The sequence below is a fragment of the Lissotriton helveticus genome, chromosome 3_1 (assembly GCF_964261635.1).
Source record: "Lissotriton helveticus chromosome 3_1, aLisHel1.1, whole genome shotgun sequence".
NCBI classification, from domain to species: Eukaryota; Metazoa; Chordata; class Amphibia; order Caudata; family Salamandridae; genus Lissotriton; species Lissotriton helveticus.
The window spans coordinates 845,235,267-845,250,602 of record NC_136061.1 but is presented as its reverse complement, the minus strand read 5'-3'; the positions used below and the strand labels follow the sequence as shown (position 1 = coordinate 845,250,602).

Sequence of the window (15,336 nt, the reverse complement as noted above, 5' to 3'; positions counted from 1 at the left end):
TGATTATTGGGCTGCAGGAACAAGGATTCCGATTGCCCATTGTCCCCGCCAAGCCTTCGAGGATGCATATCCTGGAGCCCAGATCCGAGAGTGCTGAGGCCAGAGTTTGCATTAGATCTATCTGCAGCTCCATTTTCTGTGACTGCCATAGCGTGGCCTTGGCAATCGCGTCTTGTTTGGCATGGAGGGATGTCAGTGAGACCGAAATAGAGTTTATGGGGTCCGACAGAGTGAACACGGATGATTCCTGGTCCTCTGGAGGGATTCTGAAGAAGTTTGAGGAAGGGCTAAAGCCCGGTGAGTGGGCGAGTGATTCTTCAATTCGACTTTCTAAGGAGGCCAGGAATCGGTTGGATAGTTTGTGAGATAATGAGGGGCCTTCATTTTTTGGGCTCTTGTTTGAAGGTAAGGGTTCGTTCCGGCTAGTTGAAGGGGCCCCCGAGCATGCACTTGGGCTGGGTTGTAATAGAGTCTTCGATGTTAAGTCTGCGATGTAGCAGTTGTCAGTGTATTCAGATGGTGAAAGTGGAACACTGCCATGGACTTGGGCTTGGACCTCTAGCTTAGTTGCGTTGTTTAAAATCGTGATGTTTGTAGAGTCTGAGCTAAAGACTGGTGAGGATGGATTTCCTGGAGCTGCAGAGAAGGCGCTCAGTGAGAGAAGAGAGCTGTCATGAGTCGTGACGGCGACCTCCTGGGAGAGGATGAGCAGCTGATGTGTCTTATGAAGTGACTCATGGAGTGTCTCGTGTGTGATGGAAGATTCGGGTGAGGGTAGAGAGGGATTCTCCGGGGTTGAGTTTTTAACGTAGGCAAGTCCGGGGGAGCAGTGGTTATCAGTCTGGACGTCAGCTTTTAAGTCTGTATCCTGCTGAGATGATTGGGTAGAGGAGAAGCCCTTTTGGACAGGGGTTTTAATAAAGAAGTCTCTAATCCAAGGTTACGGTTGCGATTGCGATGATAGGCCGCCTGTGTTTGACATTTTGTCTTGGGGTGGTGGCGACTCCTGTTGAACCCCGCCGGGGGAGGTGGAGCGAAGGGTAGTACCCTGCCTCCGTGGGAGTCTTCTGAGTTGCTTGGGGTTTTCCATGGCGGGCCCCCGAGGTGTTAATCGCCGGTTTAGCAGGAGTGGGGCTACACTCCTCCTGACCCGTCAGGAGTGGTAAGTGCACAGAGGTGGAGGAAGAGAGCCAGATAACAGGGACCAGGGCAGAGCTTCTCACCTGTTAACTGGTGGCCCCCCTCAACCCCCCTCTGGCTTGGCGTCTTGGTGGCGGTGTGGCGACTCCCCTTAACACCGGGTCTTGCCCTTCCGGTTCGTCCTGCACACAGGTAACACTTTAAACCGCTTAAGCCCCCGTGGTTGTCAGTTGCTTCCCACGGCACCGCAGCACTACCGGGCTCTTCTTTTCCTGCCTCGGCCAGGTGTCAGGCACCACTTTCCGCGGCTCTAAAATGAGGCTGGACAGGTCCTGGACAGGTCCGGGACAGGTCAGCCGAGCTCTGCTGTAGTTAACCTTGAATAATAGAGGTCTGGCCAGGTTAGCAGAACCGCTGCTTCTGTTGCTGTTATAACGGTTGTAGATCCAGCAGACAGAGGAATTGTCTGATGGTAATCCTGAGGCCCCCCCCACAGTGCCCAGGTCCTGGAGCCTGGGGCCTGGGCGAGGGCGGCGGAGGTGTAGCCCAGAAGCTACGATGGGAAGGGGGGGGGAGATGTTATGGCGAGGTCCGCAGCTTCAGCTTCAGCTTCCGTAGCTTTGATGGCGTCGGCGGGTAGATGTCGGAGGGCAGTGTCCGACGAGTGGTTCCCGCGGTCCCCCAGCAGTGCGGTGTATTTCTCTGGGCTAGGCAGGGTGAATCGTGTTTCACGGCAGGCCGGTCGTGTTAATGGTACCCCCCTTACTCCCGGCCCAGGCCGCCGATGGCCCGGTAGCCCCCGTAGCCTGGTAGCCCGTTCTCCTGCGGTGGCCTGTGCGTTCAGCGTTCACCTCAGTCTGGCGTTCTGCCGATCTCGCCTCTCGGCTCTCCGGAGCACACCGGTGCTCTATGGCGGCCGCACAGGGAACTGAGTCTGGTCAGCGATGAAGGCGATGCAGGCGCTGAAGGCTATTAGCTCTCGGCCCCTCTTGAGCCCCTCTCTCCGCTGTTTTCTCCGCGGATGCTGTGCTGCGCGGGAGGTGAAAGTCAGGGGCGAGCCAGAGGCAGGGTCATGGGCGGGCTTCTTTTCAACTTTGGCCGCTGTGCCGCATTGCCGCTTTGTTTCCCGGCTTCTTAGCCCGGCCGCTTAACTTCCCGCTTGTCCCGCTTCTCCGCTGCCACAACGAGTATCCACTGATCGGGGAGAAGGCCGATGGCTGGCGAGGTGATTTTCGGAGGTTTCAGCACTCTCTGCGGGCGGCGGGCGGCTCTCGGCTCGCGGCTCAATCTGACCAGCAGCAGGCTCTCGGCATCAGACAAAACGCGGACTGGCTCTCTCAGCGAGACCAGCAAAACCAGCCGATCGAGACCAGGCGATACAGGCGATGCAACTAATGTGCAACTGCATTCCAGCACTGGCCGGGGTCACCTCCTCAGACCTTACATCAGTCAAGTTCTCCACACTACCAGGGAGAGGGGGCTCAGAGGCCACCATTACAATGTGGTCCCAGGAATCCAATAGGAATGCAATTTTCAAGGAAGCCAACCAATTTGAAAACTGGGGCATTGAAATGTGGGTTCCCACTCAACAAAAATACCCCCACGTTCTTCTCCCCCAGGGCCCTGCGAAACAGCTCACCAGCGTACTGAAGGGGTCCCGGGCGCAACCCATGCCTGGCTTCCAGAAGCGTCGAAAGCTGACAATCTCCTAAACATTGCATGCTATAAGAATCATCGTATGATAAGCTGCAAATTTAATTGCCCTGTCCCCCATACCAACGACATGCGCTACGGAGACTTTGTCCCAGAGCCGTCAATCAACCTCGCCCAGCAACAGCAATCCTCCTAACAAGAACACCAACTGGCCCGATTCCAAACTAACTATCACATCTTGGAACACGAGCGGGCTAAAGTCAACCCTTGCTTCAAAATCAGCCGTTGAATTCCTGAACAAAAGCGACATAATTTGTTTTCAGGAGACCTGGTCTCTATCCCCATCGCCTCTGCTTGGCTACTATGAACTTTTTCAACCGGCCGCCAAGGTCAATTCTCAGGGGCCTCTCCATTTTCATCAGTCACAGGTGCAAGATAACGGCCACACCTATCCCTCGGAACCTGACGGCAGTGCAGACGGTTCTGATTACCGGTCTGTCATTTTCAGGCAGGGCACGCTCTATCCTCCTAATTAATATTTATCATAATACAGCAAAAACCGCAAAATCAACTGCAACGGATCTAATGATAAAACAACTGGAAGACCTTCTAGCGAAATTTGCATCCACGGAGGTACTGCTACTAGGAGACTTTAACATCAAAGACTTCGCATCCAACGGCCTCTTAGCAAGGAAAAACAAAGAGCAAGAAGCGATGATCACTTTTCTAACAACCCATAACTTCCGCTCAGCAAATCTCGCTGGAACTGCACCCGGACACTCATTTCTTGCCAACATTCAGGAGAATCTCAACCATTGATTACATCTTTCTTTCCCCGCTTCTGGGTAATCGTCTGGCCAGGATGGAAATTTCCTATCGTTTGGAGAGTGACCATAACCCCATAGTGGCTACACTGGACCTGCAAGTGCAAGTCGCCCTCGAAACGACAGATGTGGGGCATTCAACGCGGGCTGAATTGCACACCATGGTTAGAAGAATCAAATGGGACTCACGGGGATCTGCAAAGGTGGGAACCTGGCTCAAGGGCGAAACACTTAACTTCAGACACAGTGCCCCGACAGAATCACACCACTGGTGGGATAACTCCATTGCTAAACTACAGGATCTCTTGGCAGGGCCTACGGTTCATCATAGAACACTTGGGCCACATCCGAAGCAAACCCATGACCCATTGTTAGCCTCCCAAAGAATGACCCTCAGGAAGGCCGTCCGCCAGCACAAACTGATAGGAACCGTGCACACTGCCAAAAAGGTGGCATTGCTGCGGACGACCTACAAGAAATCCTTATGGGAGACCAAGAGACTCAAAGAACAGTCTGAGTGAATACAAAATGTTCGCCCTTCTCAAGGGCAAAAGTCAGTCCCAGTTTTGGAATTATATGAACAACCTCCGCTCCACCAACAAGGCGAGAGGAAACGCAGTCTGTGAAGAAGCGTGGGCCCCGCATGTGTCCGATCTTTATCGCAGTGACTCTGGGGACCCCGCGATGATAAAACTAAGAGATCGTGCTGCTTCCATTCAAATAGAAACTTTCGAACTGACCACTGCAGCCGAGGTCACCAAGTATCTGCGAGCCATTAAAAAAGACGGAGCTCCAGGGCCCAACGGACTCCCTACCGGGTTATTTAAATGTGCCCCGGAAGAGTGGGCGGACCTTCTGACTCCCCTATTTAACAACGTGTTCGCGACAGGCCAGCTCCCAGACTCTTGGTTAGGTTCGACTCTATGCCCCATATTCAAGAAAGGCGACCCTGCGTCACCGGCTAATTACTGCCTCATTGCCCTATTAGACCTGGAGGCAAAGGCATATGCTCGAAAATAACATAATACCATACTACCAAACTGGGTTCCGGGCATCGGCCTCCACAATAGACAACATCATTACTCTAGCCACTCTGAGTCAAAAAGCAGTACAAAAAAAACATCTTCCACTCTATTGCTGCTTCATAGACTACAGCGCGGCTATCGACAAAGTGTCTCGGAACATCTTGTGGAGGAAGCTGAACAAATGGGGGATTCCGCATGACCTACTAGGAGCACTAATTTCCCTGCATAAGAACACGTGGGTGCGAATTAAAACCGGCCCAAAGACACTTTCTTCAAGAATTGCCATCGAAGACGGGCTAAAGCAAGGCTGTGTTCTTGCCCCGCTGTTGTTCAATCTCTACACAGCCGACCTCGGTACATTCTTGGAGAATAGTAATCTTCTCCCGCCAAAACTAGGACCCGCTAAAAAGCCTCTTCACATATTACAATATGCAGATGATATTGTAATAATGGACCAAGCAAAATCGGGTCTCCAACGGGCATTAAGTACGCTTCATACATATAACTCCGCCAATGCCCTGAAAATCAACCAGGCAAAGACGAAGGTACTGGTATTTGGCAGATGCAAGAACAAGAAAAGGCTGGCATGGAACATCTGGCCCGCCAGGATTAACACAACAGTAAAATATAATTACTTGGGAGTCTGGTTCAACGAGACGTCCAGGCCTACAGCTCACCTAGCCGCTTTGCAAAAGAGAGCAGGTGCAATTACATACTCCCTGACCCGGCTGAACCAAACTCTGAGCAGCCCCTCTGCAGAAGCCATCCTGAAGGTGACTAAAGCTATTCTACTTCCTGCATTAACCTACGGACACCAGGCCTTTCCTGGTGCATGCTCCTCCAGTCTTGAGCTCGCCCAAATCTCCACCTATAAAAAAACTTTTCCATCTGCCAAGTTTTATTCAGCGGGCAAGACTACGATTGGAGCTGGGCCTACAAAGACAATCTCTTCACTGCGAGGCCGACATCCTGAAATATTTTATTAGGACCCTAAAAGCAGGTGATAACACTCTTAAATTCCAGCTAAAAGGAATCCTGTCTAGCCCTGGCAATCCCTGGAACACCCAGATTGTAAAGGCCATAAGAATGTTAAAGATTGACAAGCCATCTCTCCTCTCAGTCACTATTCCATACTCGGCCTGGAAAAGCACCATCAATAAGCAAGTCAAACTTATTTCTCAGTCCATGGATCTGCAGGCTCTAAAGGCATCAACCATTCTGCTCCCCTTGAACTCTTCGTATCTTCTTGGGAGTCCACAAGCATACTGCCAGGAAAATTTAAGCAAAGTGGCTCGGAAGAACATAATGTTTATGCGACTTCTAGGCCTGCGCTCGACGGCCTTCAACAAATGGGCCCCAACAAGCGAGGGTGGGGCTTGCAGGCTGTGCAAATACCACTCTGAATCATGGCTGCATCTCCTGTGCTGCTGCCCTGCACTAGCAGCCCCCAGAAGGTCCCTTTTGAAACCCTTGTTCTTAAAATGGGGCGCTAGGACGTGCTGGGAGGCCTCGGCCTTGTGCTTTACATCTACTGACATTCAAGTGCTCGCAAGGTTTGGAAAATTTGTGAGACTTTTGGACAATCTTCTATTACCTCCCTTGGTTGCCATGCTTCCTCCTCCTCCCCCTCAAAGACTCATTACAGACTTTTTCCGTCCTTTGGCCCAGTACTCTCTGTCTTAATTATTTTATCTGGCCAAGCACAGCAAAACGTTCACACAGGCAACTATAACGCTGCTCCTCAATAAGTATATTGGTCTCTAAGTCTGGAAAATTGTTCTTTAGCCTTGTTTTCATTTGATAAATGTGCTAGAAGCTAAATGTTATACCCGTGCTAAAGTTGGTTTTGTATAGCAATGGTTTTAAGTAACTGTGCTAAATTAATAAAAAAACTTGAAACTTGCTCACTCTCCTTCTCCCCCGCCCCCCACCCCATCTGACTTGTTTTTGGGGGGAGCAAACTAACTGCGAAAAAAACAGATGTTGCCTTGCTCAAGCGATAAACATTCTTTTACATTCACAGACAGGGTTTGGTTGTTTTTCTAAGTCTTTTTTAGCGCTGGGTTATATGGCTAGTAACTGGCAACACACTGTGAATTAGTAAGTCATGTGGAGGCAATATCGATAAGTATCTTGTGTGGCCTCTGTTTACACTGTTGTCAATATTCAGTTCACACTATTTATTTTGCTGATATCTTCGTTTTCTTAGGTGCAAGCCGCGTGCGCATTATAAACACTTTGTATGTCCTCTCTTTAGTGCGTTCTATTACTTTATATTATTCCTTCCGCTGTTATCTCCCTCTACTTACATGCAAAGCAAGCACCCGTCACAAACAGGCTGTCTAGTCTCTCTTTAGTTTGCTGGCGCCATTCAATTCACACTTTTTGTTTTTCTGCCATCTCCTTCTACTTACATGCAAAGCGAGCGCGTACTTCAAACACTTTGTATGGCCTCTGTTTAGTCTGCTGTCTACAATAAAATCACACTTGAATTTTAGGTTACCTTCATTTGCTAGTATACACATCGGGCGGGTATTACAAACAGTTGTATATTATATATAGCTTTTGCGAGCACAAGTGATGTTGTTTACCTATATCTTAATGTCGATTAGAGCTGCTTATCATTAAAATATATAAAAACATTGATAGTATAAGGTATTTATTTTTTATATTTTTCTATGAATCGTCATGTGTAATATAAAAAAAAACTGATGTGTATAAACACATGCGCTCAGTGTTTCAGTAGTGGACCATATTAATGCGATCTTCCTTGGTCTAATTTTTGCTGAGGCGGTTAAATAGGGTACTCTGTGGCAAAGGACCTTTGTTTTATATATCGTCCGCTTTTATTGTATCAGCATGAGGTCTGGCTTGTTAAAAGAACCGTAACAAGAGCTGAGCCATACAAAGATGTTGCGCGTAAATCAGGGAACACTTGTCATGTAAACATACGAGAAAGATAATTCAAAATTAAAAAAGTTATTTATTTTTTAGCATTAGTGTTTTATTTTGAGGGACATTTATTGAAAGAAATTGTTTCAAATATGAAGCCTTCAAGAAACTCTAAAAACATTGCCAAGAGTGAACCGAGAAACAGGTTTTCCTTATGTAACCAGTTGCATAAATCCCACCACCTAGCTCACCCACTGCTCACACCCAATCACAGGCTTCCGCCTCCACTGCTGAGATCCCCTTTCCCCGCCGACTTCCTTCCCTGCAAAAGCCCTTCCTGCAAAAGCCCACACTTAGCTGTCGCCATTCACGCTCTCTACCTGCTTCCCCCACCCCTCTAAACGATTTTCCGCACTTGCAGACATGGACACGCAGTCCTAGCTCCTTAAACCTTCTCCCCGCGACCATCATCCAACCCAATACAATTTATAACTATTGGCATTTCAAATAACAAAATTAATACTTTTATAATTTGCAAAACATAAACAAAAATAAAAAAATATTTACATTTACCACACCAAACGCTCAAACTTTTCTATTGCGAGACCTATTGCATTTCCAATGCTTGTTCAACGGGAGGGGTATTCGCACTTGCCGAACGGCTTTAATGTGGAGCCTTAATTCTACGGAGCCCCAGCTTAATGGCAAACTATTGAGATTCTTGCAACTCCACGACAAAGCACTCAAACAGGGCTCCGAAAGTACAGTCCCAGTAGTAGCAAGTGGTCAATATTAAACAATTGGTCGACATTGAGCAGAAGATAGCTGCACGAATATTTTAGGAGACTCTGACGTTCCTTGAAAATTGAAATCCAGCTTAATTTATTTACTTGCACAACAGCACCATATAATAACTAAATTGAACGTTACTGGTCTCTTACCAGAAGGAAATGACCAGCACCTAAGATGCTAAATGATTTCATTAATATATATTAGTGAAATAACTGTGAGAACTCTTAAGTAAAGGACAAATCAGGGAAGTAACAACGAAGTATTTTATTCAAAATAGTGTTATCATCTTGTATTATTTGTAAAATATTGTGACCGTTTTAAATAACTTATAACAATAAATAAACTCAAACAAACAAGTTCATGTCTAAAATGGTTGTCGAACTGAAGTCTCAAGTTCGTGGGCATCTTTTTAGAGTGTTTTTTTTATTGTATTGTTAATACCCCTTGGTGTTGTTTATTTAGTCGTGGCTGTGGGAGCAGGTGGCGATTTTTTGGATTGACCTAAAATATGATGATTCTGTCGACGCTCACTATAGTACTCCTCTTTTTTCCATCAGAAAGTATCAGCCGGTGACAAGCCCTCAGAGTTGGTAACAGCAGCAAGTCTCATCACGGTGGGCAGCACAACTGCAGCAGGACAAGTCAAGCCTGAGCAGAGTAACAATACGGCCACGCACTCGGGACCTGTGAGCCAGCCAGCACCCACGGGTAATCCAGCACCAGGGAAATTGATAACTCCATCGCCTACGTCCAGCCTACCAGCAAATAAGAGCAACACAACAGCAGCCTCAAAGGCTCCTGTGGCGGCTGCCACTCCCACGCCTCCAGGTAGGTCTCTCTATCCTTTCTACACTTCTACTGCTCTGGCAGAATTTCCAATATATGCTTTATCCCTGAGACTACAATATATCTACAGTGCTTTACGTACCCTTTGGGGAGAGATTTTCTGACCATTTAATCTTCTTATCCTTCAGTTGTACAGAATATAGTTGATGAGAGATATCTGTGCTTCGGTGGCCCTGGCTAACTATTTTACTGCACACCACTATCGAGAAATATTAAGTGAAAAACGAGCACTGGGATAGCCAATTATTTTGGCTTTTCTTTTAGTCTACATCGTTTTTTTAAACTTCATACATACACGTAGTACATTCCGTATGGGCAGTGTCACTCCAGTTTCGGCCCCATAGAAAAGGTAAAATACAGAAGCATCAGAGCAGATTTCCCATGCACACCCATTAGTTACAGTACTTTCAGCAGCAGGGTAGTTCATCCTCACTTAAAACAGCAGCACACACAACCGGCACATTAGTGGCAGCAGTAACAATAACCTGCACATACGGCTCCTCTGGTAAGGAGGAGGTGCGTTGCCCCCCTGCTCACAGAGAACTAGTTAAAGAAAACTAAAATGATAATAATTAGTGTTAATTTTCCTTTCCTGAGGCGGGGCGTGGCTGGACTGCAGAGCAGGGCAGGGGAGTAGTGGTTTGCCTTCTCCAAGGTGTTTAATGTTGTTTTGACCGGCCATCTGGGGCCTGCCAAACCCTCATCCGCACTTTGCATGTTCTGCTCACAGGCTGCATTACGGCCTGGGTGCAGAACATGCCCCAGCCTCCCATTCCCTGCCTGAGTCCCGATCCATGCTGTGATTGGCTAGGGGAAGTCAGGAGCCTGGGTGTTTCCTGTTCCTGCTTACAGGAGCAAGTGGCAGCGGAAAGCGGGCAGAGTGGCTGGCCTGAAGGTAAGTGGGGTAAGTGTTCTCTCCCCCCCCCCCATTTACAACCCTCCCCATCCCCCCCGCCCCACTACCCCCGATAAATAGTGGGCACCACTGATGTTGAACACAATCCACAGCAGTCCAGCCTTTCCTCATAGGAGCTGAAAATGGTCACAAGCCTGCAGTATAGAAATACAGACTCTCAATTGGCGAAGAAGTCTGATGTCCTTGTATTTGTTTTCTCTTTAGCCCACCAAGGCCTAGCTGTATGAACTGTAAAAGGTCAGCCTTTCTTCATTTTCTGGACCAACCATCCTTGTTTATATCACATTTTATAATGAGGCCACAGTGGGACCATAACTTGGTATTGACATTCCTCATGTGTGTTGCCTAAGAGCCAGTACATAGCTGCTTGCTGTATTTCCTAACCTAAAAGTCTCTTTCTCATTGGGATTGCATCAGACCGTCGCATCAGTGAACTACGTACACTTTCAGTTCCCTACACTACTTTTTATCCCCGGATTAACTGGTGTGGAGTACTTAAGCAGCCTTCTTACCTAAAGTTGTGGCTTCCTTCCATGGTGAGTAATTCATCACTCTTCCACCAGTATTCCTTGCTCCCCTTCACCCCTGGCAAGAGGAGGAAAGGTTACATGGGTTCTAACCCAAATGGCTCCGCTTTTTGTGTACTCAAGAGCAATAAATGCAAGGCTGTGCAGAAGAGAAGAGAACCTTATTCTCTACTTTAAGATCTGCTACGCGCTTGCCAGGAAGCAGTCCGGGGAAGGTCTGAGAGGTCATTCTACTAGGGCTAAAGCTACTACCACTCTGTTAGTGGAGTTAATGCCCATCCTTCATATCTGCCAGGCTGATATTTGGGTGGCAAAACTTCCATTCACAAAACACTGCTGCTTTGACAACCAGGTCTGGTGGGAAAGAGATTTTGCCCACTCAGTTTGCCGTAAGTTTTTGTTCTGAGTCCACTCCACAGATCCTCCCGCTTGTGGAGGTACTGCTTTGGTACCTATTTTAAGAAGAGGAATCTGTGGTTAGAAGTATCCATCGGAAGAAGATGTTTTCTTGCTTTTAGTAATGATGTTTTAGTGTTTAAAATGGTTTTAGTGTGACCCTGTTTGCAGTGTTTGGGACGACGACTTGGGAGCCTGCTTGTCCTCTCACCTTGGCTGTCTGCTGACTGTTTGCGGCTCGCCGCTCCCGCTGCGCGGGAGCCGCTTCGCTACGTGGGACCCATCAGCCCACCAACGCTGTTTGTCCTCGCCTGCTGGCTGTGTGAGTACATCATCTGCGGAGGCTGCAGGGGTAGCGCGGCAGGGACTCACTATCCCAGGAGTCCCTGCTTGACCACGTAACATCCGGTCAGCGCCCCCCTGCGTGCCCCGCCCCCGCCGGCAAACGAGTAAAAGGAGAGTTCGGGCATTTGCCATTGTGACCCTGTTTGCAGTGTTTGGGACGACGACTTGGGAGCCTGCTTGTCCTCTTACCTTGGCTGTCTGCTGACTGTTTGCGGCTCGCCGCTCCCGCTGCGCGGGAGCCGCTTCGCTACGTGGGACCCATCAGCCCACCAACGCTGTTTGTCCTCGCCTGCTGGCTGTGTGAGTACATCATCTGCGGAGGCTGCAGGGGTAGCGCGGCAGGGACTCACTATCCCAGGAGTCCCTGCTTGACCACGTAACATCCGGTCAGCGCCCCCCTGCGTGCCCCGCCCCCGCCGGCAAACGAGTAAAAGGAGAGTTCGGGCATTTGCCATTGTGACCCTGTTTGCAGTGTTTGGGACGACGACTTGGGAGCCTGCTTGTCCTCTTACCTTGGCTGTCTGCTGACTGTTTGCGGCTCGCCGCTCCCGCTGCGCGGGAGCCGCTTCGCTACGTGGGACCCATCAGCCCACCAACGCTGTTTGTCCTCGCCTGCTGGCTGTGTGAGTACATCATCTGCGGAGGCTGCAGGGGACGGGCCAACCCCCTAACGCCAGAGGCTCATCGCGCAAAGGTATACAGTAATTAGACTAATTGTGCTAAGCATTCGTATATGTCTACATATTCCCCAATGTCAACTCGCTCAGGTAGAAATTCACGGAGAGAGGGGAATTCTACAATGGGGACCATGGATAATTTCATCACGCGTGCAGTTTCTGTTGTAGAGAAGGAGATCATTCTAGCAGAACGTAGGCTCTCACGCGAATACTTGGCGCACAAGCGATCCTCTATAGGGTCTCTCGCGCACGCCAAATCTCCTCCGAATGTTATTCAAGCTGAACCAATTACTTCCATTATCCCTAGCGACCAGCGACCATGTATTGTCGATTTGAGACCGGATAGTGACCTTCAAATTGTATCCGATCCTGTATCTGTAAACGTAATGCCAACCAATGTTGGACCCAGAAATGTTATGAATTCTGTAGCGCCAGCTCCTCCAGCTTTGCCTTTAATAACTGTACATGATACACCCACAGATCTAAATTTGCATTCACCTCCACAGAAGGCACGAAGGGCTGCAGTAAAACGAAAAAGACCACTCACCCCACGTAAGGCTTATAGATTAAAGACTCTAAAAAGAATTCGCAAAAATTATATGAATGTGGGAGCGTACAACAAAGCAGTAGTAAATGACTCTACGACTAATGAGGTGGAACGTTTTGAACCTCCGGAGTGTGACCAATCTAATGTCTCGGTTGATACCGCTGTGGCTACTGATCCAGGAAATAATCTTGAGGAACTACCAGCATCAGATTTACTGATGGAGCGGATCCAATCGCTTATGACATCTTTATTGCTGCCAGTAACTGACAAGTTGAAAGGGTTATCAGATCGCTTGGACAAATTCGAGCAAACATCCTTGGACAATTTTTTTTCCATAAAATCGCTGATTAAACTTCATTCAAAGTCTGGCCAAGATACTGTAAGGGTGGAGAAGAGCACAGTATCACCCAAACTTATGCAACCATCGTGCCCATCTAGGAACGGTAGGGCTGCAGTAGACCAAAGCAGAACTAATGTTGTACTGGGAGAATTAAGTCGGGAGCTCCCGAAAGTTTTACCACCGGACAGCGGAAAACAACTGGTTGCTCCCCCAAAGCCTGCACCACGTAAAATAAAACATATACCAAATATTACTAACCCTCAAACCTTGGAACCCACAAAACCACCTAATGGATTGGGACCTATAGTCAACAGTAATAACATCAATGCTCAAACATCTGACCCCAGTATAGGACTACAGATGCTAAAGAAGGTCCCAAACGCACACTTGCCACCAGGATGCCAACCATATGTGGTAGTTCTTACTGGGGTTCCCCCATTGAAATCGAACAAAAGGGAGTCTTATGATGAATTAAAAAACAAGACTTTATATTGGTTAAAGGAAAACAGACCTCTCCCCCACTCTGTCAATTGCCAAGTTATTCAAGTTCGTAGAGTCAGTTGGCTGGGTACTAGGTCTAAAGATATAGAAGGGGACTGTATCCTGGTTAATTTTAAAGATCCCTCTGTAGCAAAACTTGTATATAGTCAACAACCACGAAGAGGCAATCAAGGAATTGGAACCTGCGATCTTAGCTACTTTTATCCAATGCAACGGAAGCAAGAAAGCAGAGCCCCTCAATATTCAGGCCCAATTACCAATAGTTATTCATTTTTCGATCCTCCAACCCCAGTTGAAAGAATACACTCGATAAACTTGGGATCGGATAGTAATTGGTCATGGTGGGGTCGTTGACAAGAAGATAAGGACAATGACCCTAATGGATTGCCTTCCTTTACTTTCAGTGCATATCAGCATGAATCAGGTGACACACTAAATTCACGTACTATGGTATTGAACTCAGAAATAGAGATAACCAGGCCTATGCAGGCAGAGAAAAGGCCTGGAAGATATTTGGTTAGCTATCAAGGACTGATCCCAAATGACGACAGTAATGCTCCGGCCCATGATTTATTGTCACCGGATAATAAAGCATCCAATGACCAGGAGTGTGGGAAAAATTCCTTGGAGTTACGCAACGAGGAGGAAGCACTGATTATAAGTAATAGCGACCCAGCTTACCAAATGTACAGTAAGCCCACCCGAGATCTAAAAATAATGTCATGGAACATCGCCGGCCTGTCCAGGAACCTTTGTGATAGTAACTGGAGCTCCTTTATGGAGGAGCATGACATTATATTTCTACAGGAAACATGGGCTACTAACATTGTACATAGACTTGGTTATAAAGCATTTTATTGTGGGGCAATTGCATCGGTGAGAGGTAGACCCTCAGGGGGATTAATAATCTGGATAAGTATATCCTTAGATGTTGTTGTAACACCCCTGAACCTTGCTTCCAATGATTTACTTGGTGTTAAGTTAACTATGAAAGATATGGGTCATGTGTATATGATAAATGTTTACAATAGACCTTCTCCGCAAAATAAGGAATCATTGATTATTGAACAACTTAGCTCTTACTTGTGCAACTTAGAGCCTGATTCCAAAATATTTATAGGCGGGGATCTTAACTGCCAGTTCGAGCCCATGGTAGGGCTCGAAAATCTATTGGAAAATGAAGATAAAGCGCTTGATATCCCCTCCCTGGATAACATAAAGTCGGTAAGATGTACAGTGGCTGCTATGCAGATATATGAATTGACTGTGACCCACGGTTTGAGGGCATGCAATGGGCGACTAGACCCGGACAAGCCAGCTAATACCACATTTAGTAAAGGGTTGTCCAAATCTCTGATTGATTTTATGTTGATCTCAACTAACCTCTGGTACCTATTGCTGGCCTTTAAGGTCGTGAATAGACCAGAGAGTGTAAATGTAAATGTATGTAAATGTATTGCGACTTATATAGCGCACGTATCACCCGAAGGTATCAAGGCGCTTGCTTAGGGAACCCGTCCTGGTATTCCCCTGTGAGATACCCCGGCAGGGTATCCACAAGGTGAAAGCCAGGCATCCCGCCGCGAGGGGCCGTAGTGGAGATTAAGCAAGCTATTGCCCAGAGTCGCAGAGTGTGACCCCGTGAGTCGAGTAGGCACCGGAGCGAGAATTGTCGAGTCCGTGGAATTTTGAGCCCGAGACCCGCCGAGGCGGGGAATCGAACCATGGTCCACGGCTGATCTCAGCTTCCGGGTCTGCCGCCTCTAACCACTGAGCCACGCTTCTCCACTCCAGAGAGTGATCATTTCCCACTAATACTAGAGCTAGTGTCGGATCCCTTTTTGACACATAATAGTACAATGGAAAGTGAGAGGGAGGTGGCCGAGGTTGTTGTTTCCAACAATAGGAAAGCTAT

At 47.8% G+C, this 15,336-nt stretch overlaps 1 protein-coding gene across 4 annotated transcripts in view; it reads left to right on the top strand.

Annotated features, from left to right (window-relative positions):
- The window catches only part of KIAA0319L (KIAA0319 like), a 907,721-nt gene that overhangs the window by 318,126 nt on the left and 574,259 nt on the right, over positions 1 to 15,336 (top strand). For all 4 annotated transcript variants that reach the window (XM_078681143.1, XM_078681142.1, XM_078681144.1 and 1 more), the window contains one exon: positions 8,884 to 9,154. In XM_078681143.1, coding sequence (XP_078537269.1) covers positions 8,884 to 9,154 — 271 coding nt within the window. The remainder of the gene's footprint in view (positions 1 to 8,883; positions 9,155 to 15,336) is intronic.